General features: G+C 48.2%; 1 protein-coding gene across 1 annotated transcript in view; it reads right to left on the bottom strand.

The window, feature by feature from the left end:
- Positions 1-318: 318 nt before the first annotated feature.
- Positions 319-22,819, bottom strand: part of FSIP2 (fibrous sheath interacting protein 2) — a gene marked incomplete at both ends in the record, with an annotated part of 51,596 nt that continues 29,095 nt past the window's right edge. Inside the window, 6 exons of the mRNA XM_081095980.1 lie at positions 319-455; positions 3,894-3,940; positions 6,462-6,559; positions 8,927-9,313; positions 11,823-14,419; positions 14,984-21,256. Of these exons, the coding sequence (XP_080952106.1) occupies positions 319-455; positions 3,894-3,940; positions 6,462-6,559; positions 8,927-9,313; positions 11,823-14,419; positions 14,984-21,256 (9,539 nt within the window). The remainder of the gene's footprint in view (positions 456-3,893; positions 3,941-6,461; positions 6,560-8,926; positions 9,314-11,822; positions 14,420-14,983; positions 21,257-22,819) is intronic.

The raw sequence follows: 22,819 nt of genomic DNA, 5'->3' as shown, positions 1-22,819 counted from the left end.
TTTTGATACAAATACCTCTAAACATTTAACAGGAAAACCTTCAGGTTCACGTGCTGTTGTGCCCGGGGCTGAGGGGGCCCTCCGGCCACGTCCGGTCTCCTCTCCAGGTTCCAGGGGATCGCAGCGCCAGCCCCTCCTGGGCCCAAGGGGCCCTCAGAGAAGCTCCCCGACCCTCTCGCACCCACGCCCGCCTCCTTTCTCTGGCCTTTCACCTTGGCTCCATGCTCTACAAAGCATCTCCGCTCACACGGGGTTTTGCTGCAAAAATCACTTTATTTTCAACGGGAGGTGAGTCTAGAAGTCTCGGGTATAAAAGTCTCAGCGGTCAGCCTGGGGCGGGGACGACGCAGCTTTGGACGCGCTGCTGCTGGTGCGAGAAAACACCTTGGACAGAACCGACGTGACCCGGGCCAGCATCTTGGACCCCTGCTTGGAAGCTCTGGGCCTGGTGGCTTCTGTGGACAAAGCAGAAAGGCAACGTGGCATTTCTCGGACATCCTCACGCTGCCCACCGGCCGCGCGGTTAGAGGTCGGGCCTTGACGCGGACCGCACTCTAGGGGCGGACGGTCACCCTCAGAGGCGCTTTTTCTGCGAAGGAAACGAGGAGGAGGAGTCTCCACTTTGGACTCCGTGACTGTTGACGAGGTCAGAGGCCCTGCTGGGCTCCCAGGAGCAGAGAGTGGCCACGGTGGGCTCGGGTCCAGCCCCCGGACTCTTGTGGCAGCATTCTCCCTCCTGAACCGTCAGAAAGAGTGCCTTTCCTCTTCCAGCAGAAAACTCCCCGAAAAGCCTGGTGAGCTGAGCTCCCCTGGTCAGCCAGCGTTCAGTGTGTGCAGGGAGGCTGTCGAACTCAGAGTGGCCCCAGGGGAGCAGGCGAGCATAAGCCCGCCAGCGCGGCTCAGCCGTTGAGCATCGACCTGTGAACCGGGAGGTCAGGGTTCGATTCCCAGTCAGGCCACAGGCCTGGTTGCGGGCTCCATCCCCAGTGTGGGGCGTGCAGGAGGCAGCCGATCCACGATTCTTTCTCATCACCCATGTCTCTCTCTCTCTCTCTCTCTCCCTCTCCCTCTCCCTCTCCCTCTCCCTCTCCCTCTCCCTCTCCCTCTCCCTCTCCCTCTCCCTCTCCCTCTCTCTCCCAAAATCAATAAAAACAGATCAAAAGGTAAATGCCGTGTATCTCTAACGTGGGAGAAGCAGAGCGGAGAATCCTGAGCCCGCAGCAGGGAGGGGTGCTCCCTGGGTCTGAGCGGAGCGAGCAGACTGCAGACTGTGGAGAGCAGCTGCTTCCCATGCGATTCTAGTGTACGTGCTGTTACTTCACGGGCGTTTCTATAAGCACAGCTTTAACGTTTTTGTCTGAAAATGGCAAAATCTTGGCTACCTGGGAGGTGGACATCTCTTGCCCTTTCCCTTAAAGCTTTGTACACGTCTTAGCTCTTCGATAAAGAGGTACAGGACCTCAGGTGTTCAGAGTTAAATGGTTTGAGGTTTCCTTGTGTACCTCCTACAAACTGAGCATGCGTGTCTTCAGCCCTGACCGCCCGCTGAACTCCAGACCTAAATATCCTGTTCCTGTGGTGACAGCTCAGCTTGAGTATCTAACAGGCCCTCGGTCTCCACTTCCCCGAGCCAGAATGCTCGCGCCCCCCCCCCCCCCCCCCCCGTTACTCCCATCGCACCCCTGCTGTACCAAAGGCCTCCTCCTCCTCCTATGTGCCTGTCTTAGGCTGTTGGGAGAACAGCTGTGAGCTCACATTCTACAAGGAGACAGTGAAAAGCTCAGTTGCCAGCCAGGTAGTCACCAGCGCCAGGGAGAGGGACGAGCAGAGTGGGGCAGGGAGTGCCATGGTGGCGATGAGGCTACCGTTTCCAAGGGTTTCGTCCACAGCCTCACTGAGGCGACATGAGTGAGGTTGAAGGTGAGGATTGGGCGATGCTGTGAGGCTGGAGCGAGGGTGCCGTGAGGGGAGTCAGTGCAGGCGGAGGTAGCAGGGGGCTTGGGGTCATGTCTGGATGAAGTCGGGATTTGCAAGCCATTGCAGTGTCTTTGGTGTTTGTCCCCGATGAGATGGGAAGGGCTCATTCAATGTTCTTAGCCTTTGAGGCCCTGCCCCGTGTTGCAATGGAAAGTCTGTGAGTGCAGTGACCTGTCAGGTTTGCTCGCACACGGGGTGTGACACAGGGATGCGTGGTCAGTCCGTGATGAGTGAGTGAGCGCGTGATTGAGCTGGGCGGCTGCAGCACTGCTAAGGGCGTAGTAAGCGTGAGCATTGCAACAGCACAGGAAGGAAGCCACACACACACACACACGCAGGATGGCGGGGTCTAGACCGCACGCTGCCTCCGGCTAGAAGTGCCCTTGGCTGCGCCAACCCCCCTGCACCTGAGAGTCCTCATGAGAGCAGGACGGCGTTGCCATAAGTGTTCCCGTCTGGCTCTGCAGCCTCTGACTCCCCGAAAGGGCCTGTGCCAGTGATTGTGGCCACGCCTACCGCTTATGGTGTGTTCATAGGCTTCTGGCCACTAACTGCCACGCTGTGGGCCATCCTACGCACGTGACTCCCACTTCCCTTGCCACGAGGGCAGATTTCTCCAACTCCCTGAGCGGCTGCAGTGTCAAGGCCGCATAGCAGTAAGCATAGCGCTTTGTCTCCTGCACCTGCTACCCCCGTTAGAAATGTGTATATAATTTTTGTTAATCCTCACTCGAGGATACTTTTTCCATTGATTTCTAGAGAGAGTGGAAAGGGTAGGGGGGAGGCAGAGAGAGAGAGACACACACGGATTCCTTGCCTCCCACACTTGCCCCAACCAGGGCTGGGGATTGAACCTGCAGCCACGGTACATGCCCTTGACCAGGAATCAAATCCCTGACCCTTGGGCACTCTAACCATTGAGCAGCACCAGGCAGGGCTGTTAGAACTATATTGATTCTCTGAGAATTCAATAAACAGAGAACCAAAATGTCTTCACAGATGTTCTAAGGAGTTGGTACTGAGAGATTGAAAAAAAGAAAAAGTGATGCCTGGCTGGTGTGGCTCCGTGGTTGAGCATTGACCTATGAACCAGGAGGTCACAGTTGGATTCCTTGGTCAGGGCACATGTTCGGATTGTGGGCTCGATCCCCAGTGTGGGGCATGCAGGAAGCAGCCGATCCATGATTCTCTCTCATCATTAATGTTTCTCTCTCTCCCTTTCCCTTCCTCTGAAATCAATAAAAGTGTATTTTGAAAAAAAAGAAAGAGTTCCATTCTAGTTAGATTATGATGTCAGCAAATAAACTTAGCTCTAAAATCCTCCCACCCCTCTTTTTTTTGCGGGGGGGGGGGGGGGGAAGTCCATTTTTGTAGTGCTAAGCCACAGGAAGAATAACCTCTCAAAAAATTGTTAAATCCTAGTGTCCTGGGTTCTGGCTCAGATAGAAACTATGGTGTGATATACCCTCATTTTGTGGCTAGGTCTCCCACGGTAAGTTTCGATTCACAGCATCGTAATCCTCATTGAAATCATTAAGAAAATGTGATAGCAGTTCAGACAAGACAAGCTGACTGGCTCATTTGGACACCTGAGGGATGTAGGATCATATTTCCAGAAGTAGTTCAAGCTCACAGCAAAAAAACAAAAACCACACCAAAACCAAACCCGGGAGCTTCTATGCATATGCGCACAGCCCACGGCACAGGCAGCAGGGCGGCGGAGGCCCGGGAGGGGCCGGTGTGGGGTGGACGGCAGTCAGTGGGGAAAAATGGGGCATCTGGAATACTTTCAACAATAAAGAGGAATTAAGAAAAAAGGATCAATTTCAGATTTGATAACTAAACTATTGATCAAAGCAGTAGACAAAGTCCTCTTTTGAATACTTTCTAATGTAAGTTAAAAAAATAAATCTCACCGTCTGATACTTTAGCAGGCGGGTCTGGGGCACAGTCCTTGGTCTCACTGAAAGGAAAGGAAAAGGAGAATTTCACGGTCTGCGTACCGACTGGGGGAGGGATTACTCAGCGAAAGGACAGCTGTCAGCCATCCTTCCCGTGAAGAGAACGCGACATACCAGATCCCTGCGTTTCCGAACGGGTAGCCGTGATTTCTCAACGGACTCCCCCCGCTTTACAGATGTTGGGGGGAGGACCTTAGGCCTGTGTCCGCCCCACGCTCCGTGTGACACTGAAACCTGCCGTGAGGGACGGTTGGTGCCTGAGCCCGTTCACGTTGCCGGGCAGACGTCACCACCATCCTCTCCAGGACGTTTTCCTCTTTCCCAGCTGGTACCCCGCACCCTTCAGCTGCTAACACCCACCTTCCTCTCGCCTCACCCCCTGGAGCTGCCCTTCCACTTCCAGTGTGACCATGAAGTGTCTCATGGACGTGGAATCCTGTGGGGTCTGTCCTCTCGTGACGGACTTGGCAGTGTCTTCAGGTCACACGTGTTGTAGCGTGCCCCGGCCTCCTCCCTATTACAGGCTGAATCCGAGCCTCGTGTCTGCGTGCACCACGTTTTCTCTCTCCACCGGCCCCCAATGGGGTGGCTCCTAGATCTGGATTGTGCACAACGCTGCTGGGCACGAACCTCTGGGCGCCCGTTTTCCGTCCTGTGGGTGCACACCCAGACGTGGGCTCTCTGGGTCGGACGGTAGCTCCACATTTAGTTTTTTTGAGAAACTGTCATACTGTTTTTCACAGCGACTGTACCATTTTAAATTCCCAACAGCAACGTGCAAGGGCCTATTTTTTGTGCTCCCTCCCCCCACCTTCCTGATCGACTTTTAAATGTTTTCTTTCCCAAGAGTTGTTATCGTATCTCTTCGCAGGATCTTAGGGGTGCTAGTGTGTCCCTCATGCAGGACCTTAGGGGTGCTAGTGTGTCCCTCACGCAGGACCTTAGGGGTGCTAATGTGTCCCTCACATAGGACCTTAGGAATGCTAGTGTGTCCCTCACGCAGGACCTTAGGGGTGCTAATGTGTCCCTCACGCAGGACCTTAGGAGTGCTAGTGTGTCCCTCACGCAGGACCTTAGGAATGCTAGTGTGTCCCTCACGCAGGACCTTAGGAATGCTAGTGTGTCCCTCACATAGGACCTTAGGGGTGCTAGTGTGTCCCTCACGCAGGACCTTAGGAGTGCTAGTGTGTTCCTCGGCCGATGGCCCGCCCCTTGCTCTCAGGTGGGCAGGCACCGGCTGCCCCTGTGATGTTCCTGCCCGGGGCCCCCATCCATGGACTTGGGGTGTCCAGGCCTAGACCATCCAGCCACCACCCCCGGCTGAGCTTCTGTTCAGGGGAGACGGGAGCATCTCCCGTCCCTCAGAACGTCTACGGATAGGCTGGGATATTGCTGACAAGTGGAAACCTACCCTTCCCACCCCAAGGGAGGAACTGGGATTTGGGCTCTTTCTACCCAGCCGGGCCATGGGCCACGCCTGGTGCAGAGCTTGCCGGGGAAGGGCGCGTGCACCCTGTGGGATCTCCCTCCAGGGTGAATGTGGCTCTCGCTCCCTCGCTCACTGGGCCTTCACTTGGTCGCTGCTGGCCCTGGGCGGGCCTCCGGACTCCTGTGACGTTGCTGTGTGGGCAGCTGTCTGCCTGGCAAAGGCCCACAGTTTCCCGCTCCCATCCTGCCCTAACTTGGCTTTGATTTGGTTCGCCCCGTGCCCGGGTCCTCTCTGCTACCAGCAGGAGAGAGGTGCTTGCGTGTAAGTATGTGTGTTTAAGGAACCATCGTGCGGGAATAAAAGGCAAGCGTGGTCCAGGAGCAAACCTCCCCAGGTGGCCTGAGTGTCAGTGTCAGGAAGAAAGGGTTCCCTCCTGCTGGGGGCGGGAAGTGCAACAGGAATCTCTGTCTCCTCCACCCACTGCGCTCCCACAACGGAGAACGCAGCCGCTTGCAGCGCCCGCCCGTGTGTGCACCTAGAGCTGTTTTAGATAAACTTGAACCGCTTCAGGCCTGGTTATCGGTTAGACGGCAGGTCTAACTCATAAGAGCTGCGCTCTGTCCTCCGCGGTCAGCCTGACGTGGGCGTCTCCTCCTCGTGCAGGTGCTGCCCATCCTGCCCGTCGCTCAGCGAACTCCCCTGCTCCCTAGCCGTTACCCCGGCGCCTCCAGCCCGCAGTGCCCTCTCCCCCCGGGTGGATCTTACAGGCGGCCGCAGGGGCGTGCGGTCACTCGGGGACTGAGCGGGAAGCCTCGGCAGGCGCCTATCTCCCCGGTGAGAACAAGTAACGAAGGGAAACAAGACACTCGGACATCGTGATCCCAGACACGTAGAGGCCCCGGGAATCAACATGGGGGTCACGTGGGGAGGGGCGGCCTTTGGGAGCAGCCACCGTGGGGGCTCCGGGAGGGAAGGAGGCCGAGGGAAGGCCTGGGACTGAGCCATGGCGCCATGGTGGCTCTACCAGGGCCCGTTCTCCCGACCCGGCCCTTCCCCTCCGATGGCTCCTCCCGTGCTGCTTTGTGGCCACGTACCTGGCAGGTGAGCCCAGGTCCTCCTGGTTGTAGGACGACGTGCTCATGATCCTGTGTATGAGGTGATGGATCGGCTCCGTGGACTCCCTGTCTCCTTTCTGCAAAGAGGAACCCAGGCGTCAGGCACTCACATGCACAGCGTGAGGGCGCGCCGGAGGGATGATTGGAAGATGGACGAACCCATGTTCTGATGAAAATGTCTCTTTCCAATGGAATCCGTGGGCGGTGGCTCAGGGAAGACGGTATTTTAATGTAGGAGTTTGAATGGGTTTTAAAGGTAAACCTTGCACGATGTTTGAAGAATATTAGCTTTCCACTTCTGCACTTCACTACTATTTTAATCAGGTTTTACTGGCTTCAAAAATAAAGGGAATAGATATAATCCCAGTCAACTCAGAAGCTACCAGGTCAGTCACTGTGAGTGGCACTCTCATCTGCTTGTCTGGGAAGTCATATGTGAGTTTCATGGCCATACCTTTTATGAGAATACCTTTATTCTGAATCTCCAAAAAGGCTATTATGACTGGGAACATTACTCACAATATATTTTGACTTTTGCTAATGTTATACAATAACATGTCTTTAAAAATATCATTATGCAAGTTTCACGTATACAACATTGTAAGTCAACATGTGTATACACTAAAAAGTGATCACCCCCAAAAGTCTAGTTACTCTCCATTACCATCCAATTGACCCCTTTGAGCCCTGTCCCCAGTCCTACCCTCTTAACTTCTGGTCACCACCTATCTGTTCTCTGCATCTATTAGGTTTCTTTATGTTTTTTCTTTTGCTTTTAAATTTTTTTTAAAATTTTCACATGTGTGAAATCACATGTTATTTATCTTTCTCTTTCTGACTTATTTCATTTCACATTACACCTTTAAGGTCCATCCATTTTGTCAAAATGGCAAGATTTCATTATTTTTTATTATTGAATAGTATTCCATATATATGTAGCCACAACTTATCTCTCCATTCATTGTTGGACACTTGGGTTGCTTCTATATCTTGTCTACTGTAAACAGTGCTGCATGAATATAGGGGGTGCATATATCTTTTCAAATTAGTGTTTTCATATTCTTCAGATAAATATCCAGAAGTGGAACAACAGCTGGATTATGTGGTTGTTCTATTCTTAATATTTTGAGGAACCTCCATACTGTTTTCCATGTGGCTGCATCAACTTACAGTCCTATCGACAGTATACAAAGGATTATATTTTCTCCACGTTCTCCCCAACATTTATTATTTCTTATCTTTTTTATAATAGCCATTCTACAGGTGTGTGGTTTAGATTTGCAATTCCCTAATAAATAGTGATTTTGAACATCTTTTCATGTACCTATTGCCCGTTTGCATATCTTCTTTTGAAAAATGTCTATTCTGATCCTCTGTCCATTTTCAGTTGGGTTATTTTTTTTTATTGTTGCATGAGTTCTTTATATATATATATATTTGAATATTAACCCCTTGTTGGATGTATGATTTGCAAATATCTTTTCCCATTCAGTGGGTTGTCTTCCTTTTTATTGATTTCAGAGAGGCAGGGAGAAGGAGAGGGAGAGATAGAAACATCAATGATGAGAGAGAATCATTGATCAGCTGCCTTCTGCACACCTCCTACTGGGGATTGAGCCCACAACCTGGGCATGTGCCCTGACCGAGAATCGAACTATGACCTCCTGGTTCATAGGTCGATGCTCAACCACTGAGCCATGCTGGCTGGGCTGTCTTTTTGTTTTAGCAATGGTTTCCTTCACTGTACAGAAGTCTTTTATTTTGTTGTAGTCCCTTTTGTTTATTTTTTCCTTTTTTTTTTAACTTTGTTTCCTTTGCATTTGTAGTCAGATCCACAATAACATCTAGGCTGATGTCAAGGAGGTGGCAAGGAATTTTATTGTTTCAGGTCTTCCATTCAGCTCTCTGGGCTTCCTGGACCTGCATGTCTATTTCATTTCCCAAATTAGGGATGTTTTGAGCCATTATTTCCTCAAGTAATTTTCAATTCAGACCTAGATCATCTGAATTTGTGTGGATCTTTTATTTTCTTCCTACCTTGGCCCTTCCTCTGGTTATATCCTACCTGCATAAGGCTTTTCTACATAGAATCTTCAATGGGTATTTATTAGCTAAAAATACAATAAAGGCTGGAGTCTATTAAGTAAAAGATATAGATAATTAGCTTTCATTTCTCCCACATGGTTTCCATTTTATGTCCTCCCGGGGCCTCTAACTAACCCAGGTCTCCTTCTGTGACCTGCGTTCCCTCGGTTGAGTTTTATGGCTTCACTGGTTTTGTGTTCATCATTGCTCTTATCCTATGAACATCACCAGGCTCCCGAGTGACAGGAACCACTTTAGTGTTCTCCTCTGCCTAATGAAGGAGTATTCTGGACAGAATTTCTGAAGATCTCTCCCTTTTCCGTACATGTCAGGTCACCGCAGCCCTGGTCCTCACTCACCTCACACTGCGGCTCATTCCCCCAGAAGGAGTCGGTGACAGCCAGGATGGAGGAGGGGGTGGGCTGGTCCAGCTCGGCGGCGGGCCACTTCACTTCCGTCCCCGTCGGTCCTCCTGGAGGCTTCCCGGTGGCCTCCGGGCTTCCCGTATCTGCCTCCGTAGCTTCGTCCTCAAATAGTTCACAGCTTGCTTCTCTGATGTCCTCTCTCAGAACAAATTCATAGTCATCAGTGGTCGGCTCCTCTCCCATGTGACTTTCTGACTCACCTTCAATATCATGAACTACTAATCGGATGAGAAGATCTTGTTTGTTCTGAACGTCTTTTAAAAGCTCCACCTTGGTGATATCAGGCTTTCTTATGTTCTGAAAGGAATTTCGGCCAACAGCCTGCAATTGAAGTGACAAAGAATATTAAAAACAAGTGCCTCCATCCCTTTTTCTATGGTTCTGTGGTCTTAGAGCCATGTTAATAGGATTTATAGTTTTCAATTTAAATACTGTTTCCTTCCCTATCACTCACTTGTATGTTAGCAGCATTTTAAGGATCAAATGGAAATTATGAGAAATACTTGGTGTCTATCATAACTTCTTTTACACTCGGAGATCTTATTAATCTACCATAACTTACTTCAAAGTATAGAAGGTCTATAACAGGTCCTTTTTTCTTAAACTTGGTATTTTACTTTTTATCCACTTACTTCTAAAGTTTTGTAACAGAAGTAGCCGTGATCATCTATTTTTCAAGAATTCCAGATAAGGAACCATAGAGTAACCTTTTCTTTCCCCAATAAAAACCTGTTATTATCTAATTTTGATTTTTAAAAGACTAATACAAAATTGTGAACGTTTTGATTTTGATCCTTATCCTTCTGCTCCTGGTTCTTTGGACACATGTTTTTCAAAAGAATGTTTAGAACATACATCTCCACTCTTCTCTCATCTCCCTCATCGAACCTCACTTTCCATTCTCCACATCGAAAGACAGTTCAAAGACATCAATGATTAAATAAGAGTTTCCCCACTTTTGTAGCCTTTGATGATGTCACAGAGCCTCTAAACTGAAAAGTTAATAATCGTTGACCTCAACATGCCTTTGCAACGTGGTAAGTCCGTTTTCAGAAAATAGTGCCCTAAAGGAATATGTAACAATATATAGAAACTGCCTTCTTAGGAAATTAAAACAGTCCATTTTGATTTTCTGTGTTAGTGGAGGGAACCGGTGGTTGAGAAAATCCGAAGTCATTCTATGTGGCTGTGAGATTTGTTACTGTGTGTGGCCTCGAGTGCTGGGAATTTGTCACCTCAGAGCAGAAAGTAAAGCCCGGAGTGTGGCCGACAGTCTCCTGGTTCTCTGATCTAATTCACTGTCTTCTGTCTTTCCGTCCTCTGTGCGGAGAGAGACTGTACTGGTACCCAGATTGGTGCAGGTGACATGTCCTAGCAGAGCTCGCTATGTCTGCTTCTTTATTTGTAAGTTTCATGTTTAGGATGGCTTTTCTCCCCCTTAGAGGATAGAGGATGGGGTAATTGTTTGGTTGACATAGCCTTTACCTGCTTTCTTTGGTCTATAAATGACTTCAGCAAAGAGAGCTGGCAACTAAGGGTAATATTTGTGACAGAAAATTCTACTGATAATTAAAAACTGATTTTGAGTAGTGTTAGACCACAGTCTGCTCACACTCTTTTACTCCCGAGAGAGTCCTTGCACATAAGTGAAGACTACCACGTCGCATGCTAGGGCCATGATGAGAACCCACATGGAACAGGAACGTTTTGAGCCAGAAAGGATTGGTCCAAAAAGTTTAGGATAAAGGAGATGAAATTAGTGTCCCAGCCCACGAGAAACTCAGTTATTTGGGTATGAAAACAGAAAGCCCTCGGTAACATATTTACCGACCCTGAGACTGAGTTCTGTGGGCGGCAGGGCAGGGAGCACAGTCCTATACATTTTTTTTTCTCATTTTCCAGGCCACAGACTATATACCTGGACACACCTCGTCGTCCTCTGAACGAGCACCATGAGACCAGGGGCTTTGATAACGAAGGAATATGTGCAGATCAGGGTCACCCCGCTGTCCAGACCCCCCACCTGTCCTCAGGGGCAAAGTTTCCTTGTAACAAGGGCATCAGGTTGGCGTTTTAAAATCCCAGGCAGTTGAGTGTATGTGGGGCTTGAATGTGAGCGGCAGGGCAGGGCCAGGTCTACAGAAAGAGGACACGGGGTCGTCAGTGTGGTAGCATCAGGGCTGCTGGGTCCAGGAAAAGCGGGGGAGAGGGAAGAGCTGTGTACTTCTTTGCAGGATAGAAGAAATTGGAAAAGGCTAATGAAAGTCGTACAGTAAGAAACAAGTGTAATCTAAGACTTTGCCGCCTAATGTTGGTGGACATGTTGCTAAAAGCCAGTAGGTTGCTGCTGCGGGAGAGCTTCAAGTCTGGGCAGTTAAAGCTACTTTAGGTAGTTTTTGAACCTTCCTATGTCCTGATAGCCTAGCTGCCCCTTCGAGGCGTCTTTCGACATCCACGGTAAGAACTGCAGGGACCGCACGAGATTGTGTTTCTTCTGAATCTTCACATGAAGATCACAGCCGTAGTCAGCCTGCTCTTACTGTGAAGGGTATGGTATGCCCGTGTTCCCATTCTGTTTACAAACAAAGCAACACCGTTTAAACGGATTGTCTTAGGAACACTGGCCTGAGACCGTTAGAGGGAGCCACCCATGTGCCAAGTCCCAGGAAGTCAGATGACTGGGGCTGAACCAGCCCAACCGATGCCCCTGTTGGGCTGGGCCGCAGCAGCGCCACCAGAAAGCACCCCAAATACCCATTCGAGGAGGAGAGTCACACGGCCACCTCCTCTCACTCTTCACCTGTTTGCCTGCGGCTGCGTTCACACTTACCTCTAAGGGCCTCATGTCCAGACGCCCCGTCCTGTTCAGCGAGGTGCGTCTCTCTTTCTTTAGCTTTTCCTCATTAGATGTGTCTGCGGAGGAATAACTTCTCCCCTGCATCGATGCCCTCCTCACTTCTGCTATGCTGTGCCCGGTGTTTCTTAAGCACTCCATCTGAAGCTTCTCCAGAGGTTCAGTTTTTACCGAAATGACTGCCAAGTGTTGGGAAAGAATGCCGGGGTCTATTTTGATGGGCTTGTTCCCAATGTGGGGGACGATTTTAATTTGCGTTTCCTCTCCCCATGTGTTTGGATCGGGCGTTCCAGTCTTCGTGTCAGGGTTCGTTTTGAAAGCATGTTCTTGCGCCTTCTGGACGATCCTGTTCACGTCTAGATCTCCGAAGTGGTCCGCGTGGGAAGCCTTGGGGCAGTCGGTGTCTGTGTCTAAGGAAACGCTGGAGACGCCATCGATGATTAAATTGGCCACCTTTTGGGGGAAGACTCTGTTGGTGCCTTTGATGTCGTAGTAAAGGTCCTTGTAGGTCCCGGATTGTATCAGCACATTGCTGTAAATAGAGTCGATAATCTGAGAGATCATTTCGACACTTTCCGGGTTTAAAAGCTGCCCCTCAGGGTCAGCAGCAACGAGACTAATATTACTTTTGGAAATCTCCGCCGACACAGATTTGGTCAGCTGAGATGCAATTCTATTTAACTCGGGCCTTGATAAGTTCTTGGCATCTTTGCTTGAGGCCCTGGGCAGCTTCACCAGTTTGGCTAAGAACAAGGCCAGGGCTTCCTCCAAACACGTGACGTCCAACATGGAGCCTGTTTTGGAGGAAGACCTGTCCCGAGACTTCAGTTCAACAATTTTGACCACCTTTTCCATGATTCTGACCGCTTCCAGCACCAGTTCTGAGCTCGGTACTTCTTCCTCTCCTTGCGGTTGGAATTTAGAATTGGAAATTTCCTTTACCATCAAGAAGCCTATTATGTCAGAGAGGACATTGCTCTTCCCCATTAAGTCCTTGAAGATGGACATGTGGGAGCCAGAGTGCTTTAACACCCGGGTGTAGACAGAATTGACGACCTTTTTGATCGTTTCATTGTCAGATAACGGTACGGTCGCCAATGCCTTGGCTGGTGGTATGAGTTTGATTTTACTTTTTGAGATAAATTCTTGCAGGGAAGTTAATATTTTGGACATGATGTTTTGCATTTCAGTTTCTAGGGATTTGTTTCTTTTCTTGTCCACCGTGGGAAACACAGATAAAAGCTTGGATAGAAACTGGACGGCGATTTCTTCTATGACGTTGTAAGGCAGCCTGTGGGCAGGCGCGGGCTGGGGCCGGGGCGTGTCCGTGTTGCGGATGACGTCCTTGAGGATGTTCTCAATGATGCTGTCCACTTCTGCGCACTGACACGGGGTCAGCTCTCCCGAGAAGTAGCTCTGCAGCTGGTTCCCGGACACCTCTCGCAGCACCAGCTCCACGATGGTCTCGGAGAGGATTCTGCAGCCGCTGGCTACACAGTTTCGTATAATCTCCTTCGAGCCAAACTGGGACAAGAGGTTCTCATAAATCGAAAGGGCCACCAGCTGGATGACCTCGTCGTCGTTGGGATGTAAGGACTCCACATACTGAATGGTCACGTCTTTGTCCTTGGAGATCTCGGTCATGATGGTGCCCAGTAACTTCATTTTCAGGAAATCCAGTTCTGTGAGCCACCCGCCCTCCGAGGCGACTGCTTTGGTTTTGGGTGCGACTGAGAAAACCTTCTGCAAAAGAGCAGAAATCACGTTCTGTAAGAACTCGCGAGGCAGCAGGATGGCGTATGGCGAGAATGTCTGACACTCTTTACTGGCTGTCTGCACCACCTTCTGGACCTTTTTGACAACATCCTTACATTCCAGAGGCAGACATGCCCAAGATGGGACCTCATCGCTGGGCTCCAAGTTCAGCTGCTGCTGAAAAATTTCATTGATCACTGTCCTGGTCAGTTTTCTCGCTAAATTTCCCCCGTTGCTCTTTATATTCTGGCAAAGGGAGTCTTGAGACCTATATTCCTTCAAAATATTGCATACAGAAGAGTGAACAACTTTGTTAACCAATGTTTTATCGATGGCCGGGATTCTATCTAGGAACGACACCTTATTTAGAGGGATTTCTTTAATCACTTTCTGCGTTTGGGACATTTCCGCCCCCGCTGCTTTCTTAGTGGGAGGTGAGGCTCCATCTGCCGTTGGCTCTTTCTGTTCAGGAGGCCCTTTAGGAACGGATGACCGTTTACCTCCGGGAGGGACTAGCGGGCCTTCCTTTTCTGGCCTAAATACCTTAATCTGAGCCTTGGACAGCTCCTTCAGCAGCGAATCAATGAGCTTCATGGCTGTGTCATAGAGGTCGGCTTGATGTTGGCCATCACTGACATTTTGGCGTCTATCAGATGTTTGTGCTTCTGGTGAGGCACAAAAGATCAACTTGTTAACCATTTCGATGATAACATCCTCTAAAAGTTGAGCAGGGAAAATCCCAGGCTTACTTTTCGGTGGGTACTGAGCACTGTCCGGTTTCCTGGGTTCATTTTTGATCTCCTTCACTTCCACTTTCTCTTTTCCTCCCTCTTGTTGCTTCTCTTTTCCTCCCTCTTGTTGCTTCTCTTTTTCTCTCGCTTTCTCGTTATCCTTTTCTTCTTCCTTCTCCGGGGCAGGGAGATCTTTGTCAATCGAGAGGGGTAAGTCCTTTATTGAAACAGACTGGGCAGAATCCTTGCGGACCTCTTGGGTGACATGAGCTGTATCACTTGGGGTTCTTTGGAAACTTGAATAATCTGATTCTGGGGCAAAACATGTCTCTAAGATATTGTCATAAATATTTTCAGTGACATTTTGAACGCATTCATAGCCTGCATATTGTTTATTTATATCGACTAGAGGGAGAGTGCTCTTTCTCCACTCAGTGTTCGGCTTTAGCGTTAATGTGTCTTCTGTGTTGGTCGCTGCATTTGCCACTTTGGGTGTCAAAGGTAACGGACAGGGCTCGTCTTCTTTTCTCAATGCGTTTCCTCTTGTTTTGTCAATCTTCTGTTTGTTTGTGTCCAAATCTGGTCCAACCATTTCCTCCTTCCGCTCTGTCTCACCGGGAGCTCCTGGGGTCTGTGTGTATGCCTCATTACGTTGCTTCTCTTCATCTGTTGACACTGATTTGCTTTTCTTCTCAGTTTCATTATTTTTACGTGCTCCCTTCAAATCTGACTTCTGACTATCTTTACTTTTCACACTAGTAGTTGGAGATGTAACTGTTGATACATGCTCAGTATAATTTTTAATTGAAATTGTCATTTTATTTTCATTCTCTTTCTTTTTAGTTGCCACCCCTGCAGCTGCCCCTGGCAGCAGGTTAAGCAGGTTGCACTTCATGGTTCTAGTTAGAGAGGTGACTTTCCGTTCTTGGGTCTCGCCCTTTTTCACGGGCGCCTCCTCACTCTGGACACTTTTCTTTCTACTTGCTGTTCCTTTGTCTAGTTCCAAAGTTCCCAACACGTGTTTCCGGACTGAGGTTGGAGAAGTGTATTTATATGATTGCTCCGAAAACGTAAGTTGGTTTCCTTTGAGGCCTGTGCTACTCGGTGCCGTGGTTTTCTGTGGCAGGTGTTGAACCCTTTGGGTGATGTGATCTGGATTTAGAAATGAAAAGAAGGTGGAAGACCAGTCTCCTGAAAACAGGGGTTGAATTTTGAAGGCAGAGATTGCCTTTTGGGCTAATGCAGCTATCGTTTCTATTAGCACGTGACCTTTATCATCCTTCTGCATGTCACCGGAGTCATACTTCCCTATGAACTGATCGTACACAAAGTTGGATATCTTATCCACTGTCTCTTTATCAATTGGTGGGAAAGCAAAGACTTCTTCAGCATTCGGTAGAACTTTAATTTCACTTTTCCTGAATTCTCCTATCAGAGAATTTGCAAATTTTATGGCCAACCCCACAAGTTCTGTCTCCGACATCCCTTTCTTCTTAGGGTCTTCGGCAATACTTAGAAGGGAAGAAAATTTGCGAACCAGGTCAACCACTACATCCTCCAAAAATGTCGCTGAGTAGAGGGAAGTCTGAGTCTTTTCCTTCCCAGGTTTGGTGAGTGCAGAGCCCCCGTCACCCTGTAAGAATGGCCTCAGATGATGGTCCATAATTTCCTTCATAACGAAACTTGCGACTTTGCTGAGGAACGAGCCTGCTTTTTTGTCTGCATCTCTTTGCACTTCCGCTTGAAATTCAGATTTTTTCAAGATATTATTACATATAGAGTCAACCAAGTTCTCAATCATGTCTAGTTGGGTACTGTCGGCATTCTCTTCCGCCCTGGCGAGACGGATTTCATGTTCCGTAATTTCTTTGATAATTTCATCCGTCAGTTTTGAAGCTGCAGCCACAAACTCGTCATCGGGTGAAGCGCCTTCCTCCCTGAGCTCGCCCTCCGTGTGGGTGGGAGGGAAGATGCTCGCTATGAGCTTGTAAATGATGTCTTCCAACAGCGCGCGGGGCAGCACCGTCACACACGGGCTGGCGGGGCCGGCCTTCGTGATGACATTCAGCACATTTCTGATGATGTTTTCGGTTTGAAGGGAAGAACAGGAAGAAGACACCAATTCCCCTGAGACTAACGACTGCATCTGATGATCATAAATTTCTTCCAATAGTAAGTGATAAATTTTCCTGCCGAAAGAAGTCGTGTCACTTTGCATAACCTTGTAGACTTGAATCAGAGATTTGTATTCACCTAATATCTTTTCATAAACCAGGTTGGCTGTTTTTTGAACCATTTCTTTGTATCTTGCCGAAGAACACATATCATTATCGAAATAATTTGAAACTACAATCTCCGACGTGGTGAACTCCAGAACAACTGATTTTACTAATGTTGTCACAATGTCAGTAATTTTCACTTTCACTATGTCTGGGTGCTCAGCAGCCAAGACGTTGTGTGAGAACGCGTACAGGAGTTTACATAGCAGCTCTGCGATGACCTCCTCCAGGAAGGCAGCCGAGTTCACCACAAAAGCCAAGTTTCCTTGCTGAGGGTCGGCTGCTCTCTGTTTATCGTCATGATCAACCGCAGCTGAGAGGCATGTTTTATCTCCAGGTAAAAATGACTGGAGATGATGGTTAAATATTTCTTTTATGATAAAACTCGCTATTTTCGAAACAGGCATCTTACTTATCCCTTTCTTATCCTTTGTGAGAGACTGGTAGAGCTTTGAGTGTGAAAGGTCGGCGTAGATGGAACCCACCATGGACTGGATATCTTTCTCGGAGATCATGCTCTGCTTCTCACTGCCATGTTTGACAATGCAGATTGCATGTTTGGAAATGATTGACATAATTTCGTTTATCAGCCTTATGACGTTATCACTTAGCTCCGACTTGGAAGTGTGCTTGCATTCTGCGCTGGAGGCCAGTGGGCTCACCTGCGAGATCAGCTGGGTGACCACCTTTTCCAGGTGGGTGTGCGATAACATGGTGGTGTAGATAGTTGACGCCTGTCTTTGGAATCTTGATTTAGTGATGTAACCTTGGACTCTCTTTATCAAAACATCGACGTTCAGTTTGGCGTACGACTTAAAACGAAGCTTTCCGATCAGCTTTGGGTGGATTTGGAAATCAAACGTGTGGGCCAGGATGCTCTTAGTCACCCTTGCTGCCAAGGTTTTTGTGTCATTGAGGAAATCGTAATCGGGCAGGATGTCCATTTCATATTCTTGCAGCACTTTGCTGAACACCATGTCCACAACGTTGTTGAGGACATCGCTCTCCACTGGAGGCACACGGCACTGCTCCTCGGCGTTCTCCAGGATGCGGACCGGGGCTCTCGACAGCTCTTCTGCTATCAGATGTATGAGTTTCCCAGCTTTATCCAAAAGCTCATCTTCCGAGTCTCTTGCTGACTTTGTTTGCACAATGCCCAACACCCTGTGGAATATTTTCCTTAAAACTCCAAAGATCACATCTTCCAAAAATGCTGCCGAGTAAACATTGGCAGGAGGCCATGGCCTCCACTCGCCGTCAGGGTGAGTGTCTGTGGGGGAAGGCAATGCCTTTTGGTCCACAAACGGCTGAAGATGTTGTTGACAAATATGCTTGATGATGAAACCTGCTATTCTATCGATGAGAGCGTCGTTGCTGCCTTTGATGTTTTGTTCAACCGATTCCTGAGACTCGGAGTTTTGTAAAATGTTTTCGAAGACGGAGTCCACAAGGTGCTGGACATCATCTTCTGAGTAAACAAACTTGGTTTCTTCATCATCTTTTGAGAATTGGATGTCATGTTGAGAAATTTTCATCCTAATATCACTGATTATATTTGAAGCAATTTCATTGAAATTCACTCTTGACCTGTCTTTTAGAGTTCCCGTGTTTGGAACAAAGTCGGATGCAGAAGAAAAGATTCTAGATAATAGTACTCTGATCATGTCTTCTAAAAACGTGTATGGCAGCAAGGTATTATACGGAGATAAACTCGGGCTTGGCGTGGTGGGTTTGCTGATGTTACTAATGATGTCCTGGATGATGTTCTCAGCTGTGGAGATAGAACAGGAAGATGACAAATCGCCCGAGAACAGCGGGTGGAGAAGGTAATCAGAAACGGCCGCTACAGTTAAATTGGTGATGTTTTCCACAAAAGTCTCGCGGTCTTCAGACTCCTTGTCAGCCTCAGGGTCTAGCCTGTGCTGCTGTAACACGTTTCTGTAAACAGAGGACACGAGCTCATCCACGATGTCCGTGCCTACAGAGGGGCAGGCGCCCTCCTTGCCGCCACTGAGGACGTGAGTTGTAGCTTTGTCGAAGTGGGTGGTTATCGAGTTCACTATTTTTTGTGTCATGTTTTCCAGCTCATTGTCAGTGTTCTGCTTGGAGCTGAATATCTTTGATACAAGTCTGGCCACAATTTCCCCTATGAATGTGTCAGGGGGAACGCCTGCGGGTGAGGGCCTCTTGGGTCTGTGCGACTCTGTGACCTCGCTGAGGACCCGTTTAACCATGTTCGATACTGCATCCAGTGGAGTATTTGGACGGTGCAAACCTTCTTCACACAAAAATGGTTGAAGATGGTTCTCAATAATCTCTTGGATAATAAAACTGGCTATTCGGTCCGCCATAACTGGGCTTCGGCTCACCAGGCTGTTCTGGATTGAGACGAGAGAGTCGGGCATTTGCATGATGTTCCGATACACAGAATCCACCATCTTCTGGGTGTTTTTCCCTGCACATAGCTGTGGATGGTCACATATAGTGAGCCAAATTTTGTGTTTTGAAATGGCTGATAGAACCTTATTTATGATACAGTTAGACATTTCCCTGAAATCTGAACTCATGAACTCTTTTCTCCCCAGAGAGGAAGCCTTACTGGGTGGAGCAGTGAGTTGGGCGAGAAGCCTCCTGATGATATCCTCTAAAAAGGAGTGCGACACCCTGGTGCTGTAGCCTCCCGCCGACCTGGATCTGGAAGCGCATTCTCTCAGGGTCCTTTGCAGTTTCTGCAGGATGATTTCCGCTTCGAGAGGGCAGCAGGAGTTGGGGCTGAGCTTCTCCCGGAAGCAGGGTGGGAGTTGGTAGTCCACGATCTCTAACAGTATGCCGTTCGCTATTTGTCCTGCTAGTGAGGAGTTGTCATGTGCCGGATTCACACCACAGGTCACCTTCAGTTGATATTTCTGCAAAACGTCAGGGTACACCGAGTCAACAACCCTACGTACCCTTTCCCTTTGGACCGGCGGGAAGCACAGTCTCTCCTCCGCATTCCGCAGAACAGCGACGCGCGCGCGCGCGAACTCCCTCACCACGCTGCTGACAAGTAGTGTGTTCATCTCACTGAGCTGGGTCTCTGTGATGCTTTCGGTTTTGCCCCACAGGGAAGTGGAGAGATCGAAAAACAGTTCTGAAATGATTTCCTCCAAAAATGTGGCCGAATAAACACCTGTGCTCCTACTCCCCAGGTGTAGCTTGCTATGGATGGCTGTTTCCTGCCTCCTACGAGGTGTCACAGAAGAGGAGCTTACTGAACACTTCCTGCCAAACGGTGACTGTGTTTTGGAGCGGACCATGCTGGAGAGATTTAGGGGTCCGGCCAGAGCGCGACTGTCACAGCTGGTGAAGCCGGCAGAACCTTTACCTTGTCCGAATCCTGCTAATTCTGGCCCTTTTGCTTTTATAAGACCCGACTGTCTTTCTTGTGTTCTACCCTTCAGGTGCTGGCTTGCACCGGGCGAGCTGTGAGGGAGTTCAATATTGTGACAGAGTTTGTCCATCAGGGACTTCACCAAGGTGTGGGAAACGAGGGTGAGCATAGTGTCAGATGACGACACATCTGTATCCATTTCTGCCAGATTTTCCAAAAGATCTGACATAGAATCTCCTTGGGACTGTTCACAGCCCATTGCCCCCTTACAGTCACCAAAGCCCTCGTCTTCTACCCTTTGAAGCATTTTTAAAAGCTGACATTCTTCTGCAGACATTTCATCAGAAAGAGGGCTGTGATCAAGAAAGGCAGTGTTTGTGCATTTTTCCAAAAGCGTTCTGATAAGTTTCTCACACACGACATTGAGAAGAAAAACGGATTTGGGGGTGAGCCCTAAGTTATTACTCGAGGACGATAAAGATTTTCTTGCTTTTTCATAAGAATCCATAGCCTCACCTCTGCGTTCGTCTGGTAAAAATAAATCTAAAACAATATTGAAGACCTTATTGACTACTTCTTTGGATTCACGAGTTTTCAGGCTACTAACGATACTGTCTAACTTGTATGCCAGATAATTTAATTTCTCATTTTGAATGGGATGTTCATTTGGGTGAGTAGATGATTCCCAGTTTCTGCAACTTATCTGTCTTTTCATGGTGTTGGTTTTGTTGCCCATGGACACACTATTGCTTCTAAGCATGGACAATGGTTTACTTCTTCCATTGCTTTCAAGGTGATGAGTTATTCCTATCACTTTGGACAGTACGTGAATCACTCCTATTAAGAGATCCTGGAAAATATGGTCAAAGTCAGTAGCAGTGACTCCTGGGCAATAAATGTACTTTGTTTTTAAAGAAAACATTTGCTGTTCAATGTCAGGCTCTATAATGTTACTATGGCAAAGGATTTTAATAATGATTTCAGAAATACTTAAAGCAAGTTCTCCGATAGAAATCGACCTGTTTTCAAATACTTGAGAATCAATGGAAATAATCTTGTTACATGCTGAATTTTGGCTTTCCCATGCCTTCGCACTTTCTCTGCCACCTCGGATGCCATCAGAAATCCTCGAAATTAAATGGCAAATGACAGACTCAGTGAGATGCTCACAAAGTTGGCAAAGCGAAGAATCATTATATATGCTTCTTAGACGCTGTTCTGACTCGTATGTTTTCTTTGACAGTGCAGAAACAATAGACATCTTCTCACTGGACACTTCAAAGAGAAAACATAATTTGTAGCATGCATTAAGAGAAATACGGAAAACTCAATATATCGGTAATTATTTACATATGAATTTCACCTTTGGAACACTTCACTAAAGAAAAAGAAAAATTTAGTCAAGAAAGAAATTGGGTTTTCTTCTGATACTTACTTCCCACCTTGTGGAATCATAATTTTAGCCAGAAAGTTGAGAAAATTAACCATGAAGAATTAAAATTCTAAGTCAAGTGCTGATGTCTGACTTGCTTAGATAGTTACGGGCTTTAAGAAGTTGGAAATTCTGGGGCAGAAAAATAAGTTTCGAGTTGAGTTTTATATCCTAGCATGTGCACAGTGATATATGGGGACCTCGTATGATTACTGAGGACATGTTTTGAGTCACAACATTTCATGGTATGCTGTGTGTCACTCAGGAAACGAAGGAGTTGAGTGGCCATAAGAACACAATGAAGTAGGATTGTGCTCACTGCAGAAGTGTAGGGGCTCTGTGGCCATAGCAGTAGTTTTCTAACCCCTGGATTGTAGGTTGTCACAAAAACGGAAGGCCAACCCAGCCAGGCGTAGGAGTCCCTTCTTCCTCCCACTCAACAAGATATTTACTGCAAACCATACACCTGGTTGGGGTGGCCAGCTTCTTGGAGGGCTGATCAGAGCGCCAGCCTTGGTTCTCAGAGCCCCCTCAGGACACAGTCCTCTATCTACCCCCCAGGTGTGGGAGGAGGCAGGTCTCTGGAGGTGGGAGGGGTTTAGCTGAGCTTTGACTGCTTGAAAGAGGGTCCCATGTGGAGATGGAGGGAGTGAGGAAGGAATATTCCACATGAAAGGAGGACCATGAGTGCGCTCCCTGGGAGGCACCAGACACCGACGGGATGGAGTCATCTATCTGCTTCTGTTGGCTTTGCTTTCCTTTATTAAGTTCGGCCAGGCCCTGCTCGGGGATGGGCCGTTTAGGAGCCTGAAGCTGCAGTTACACACTGCTCACCTCAGAAGAAAGGCCAGTTCTAAGGCTGGAGAGTGACCTCTGCCTGCAGGTGGCGGGTCTGGTAGTATGTGCTCTCATATTTGAATGTCGGGCAAGTGCTGTATCTGGACTGGCGGTGTAGCTTACTGGTAACTGGAATTATTGATCCAGTTCAGAGCTATTACAGTATTATTAGATTCCATTTTATGAAATTGCCAATAATCAACAGGTTTGGACATGCAAGAATGGTTATTACATGTGGTTCAACCTAACATATGCAGGCAAACATTCTTAGAAAGGGAGTGAAAATACCTTTGTAAGAATATGTTTATGGTACTGCACCTAAAAGGAATTTAAGAATACTGGAATGTAAACAAAACCAGGTGTTTAGCCAAGCGGGTGTGGCTCAGTGGTTGAGCATCAACCTATGAATCAGGAGGTCGTGGTTCGATTCCTGGTCAGGGCACATGCCTGGGTTGCAGGCTGGATTCCCAGTGTGGGGCGTGCAGGAGGCAGCCGATCAGTGATTCTCTCTCATCATTGAAGTTTCTATCTCTCGCTCCCTCTCCCTTCCTCTCTAAAATCAATAAAGA

Source organism: Myotis nattereri, assembly GCF_964212035.1.
Source record: "Myotis nattereri genome assembly, chromosome: 7".
Taxonomy (NCBI): Eukaryota; Metazoa; Chordata; class Mammalia; order Chiroptera; family Vespertilionidae; genus Myotis; species Myotis nattereri.
The sequence above is the reverse complement of the archived record's forward strand: the minus strand, read 5'-3'. Positions and strand labels throughout refer to the sequence as shown.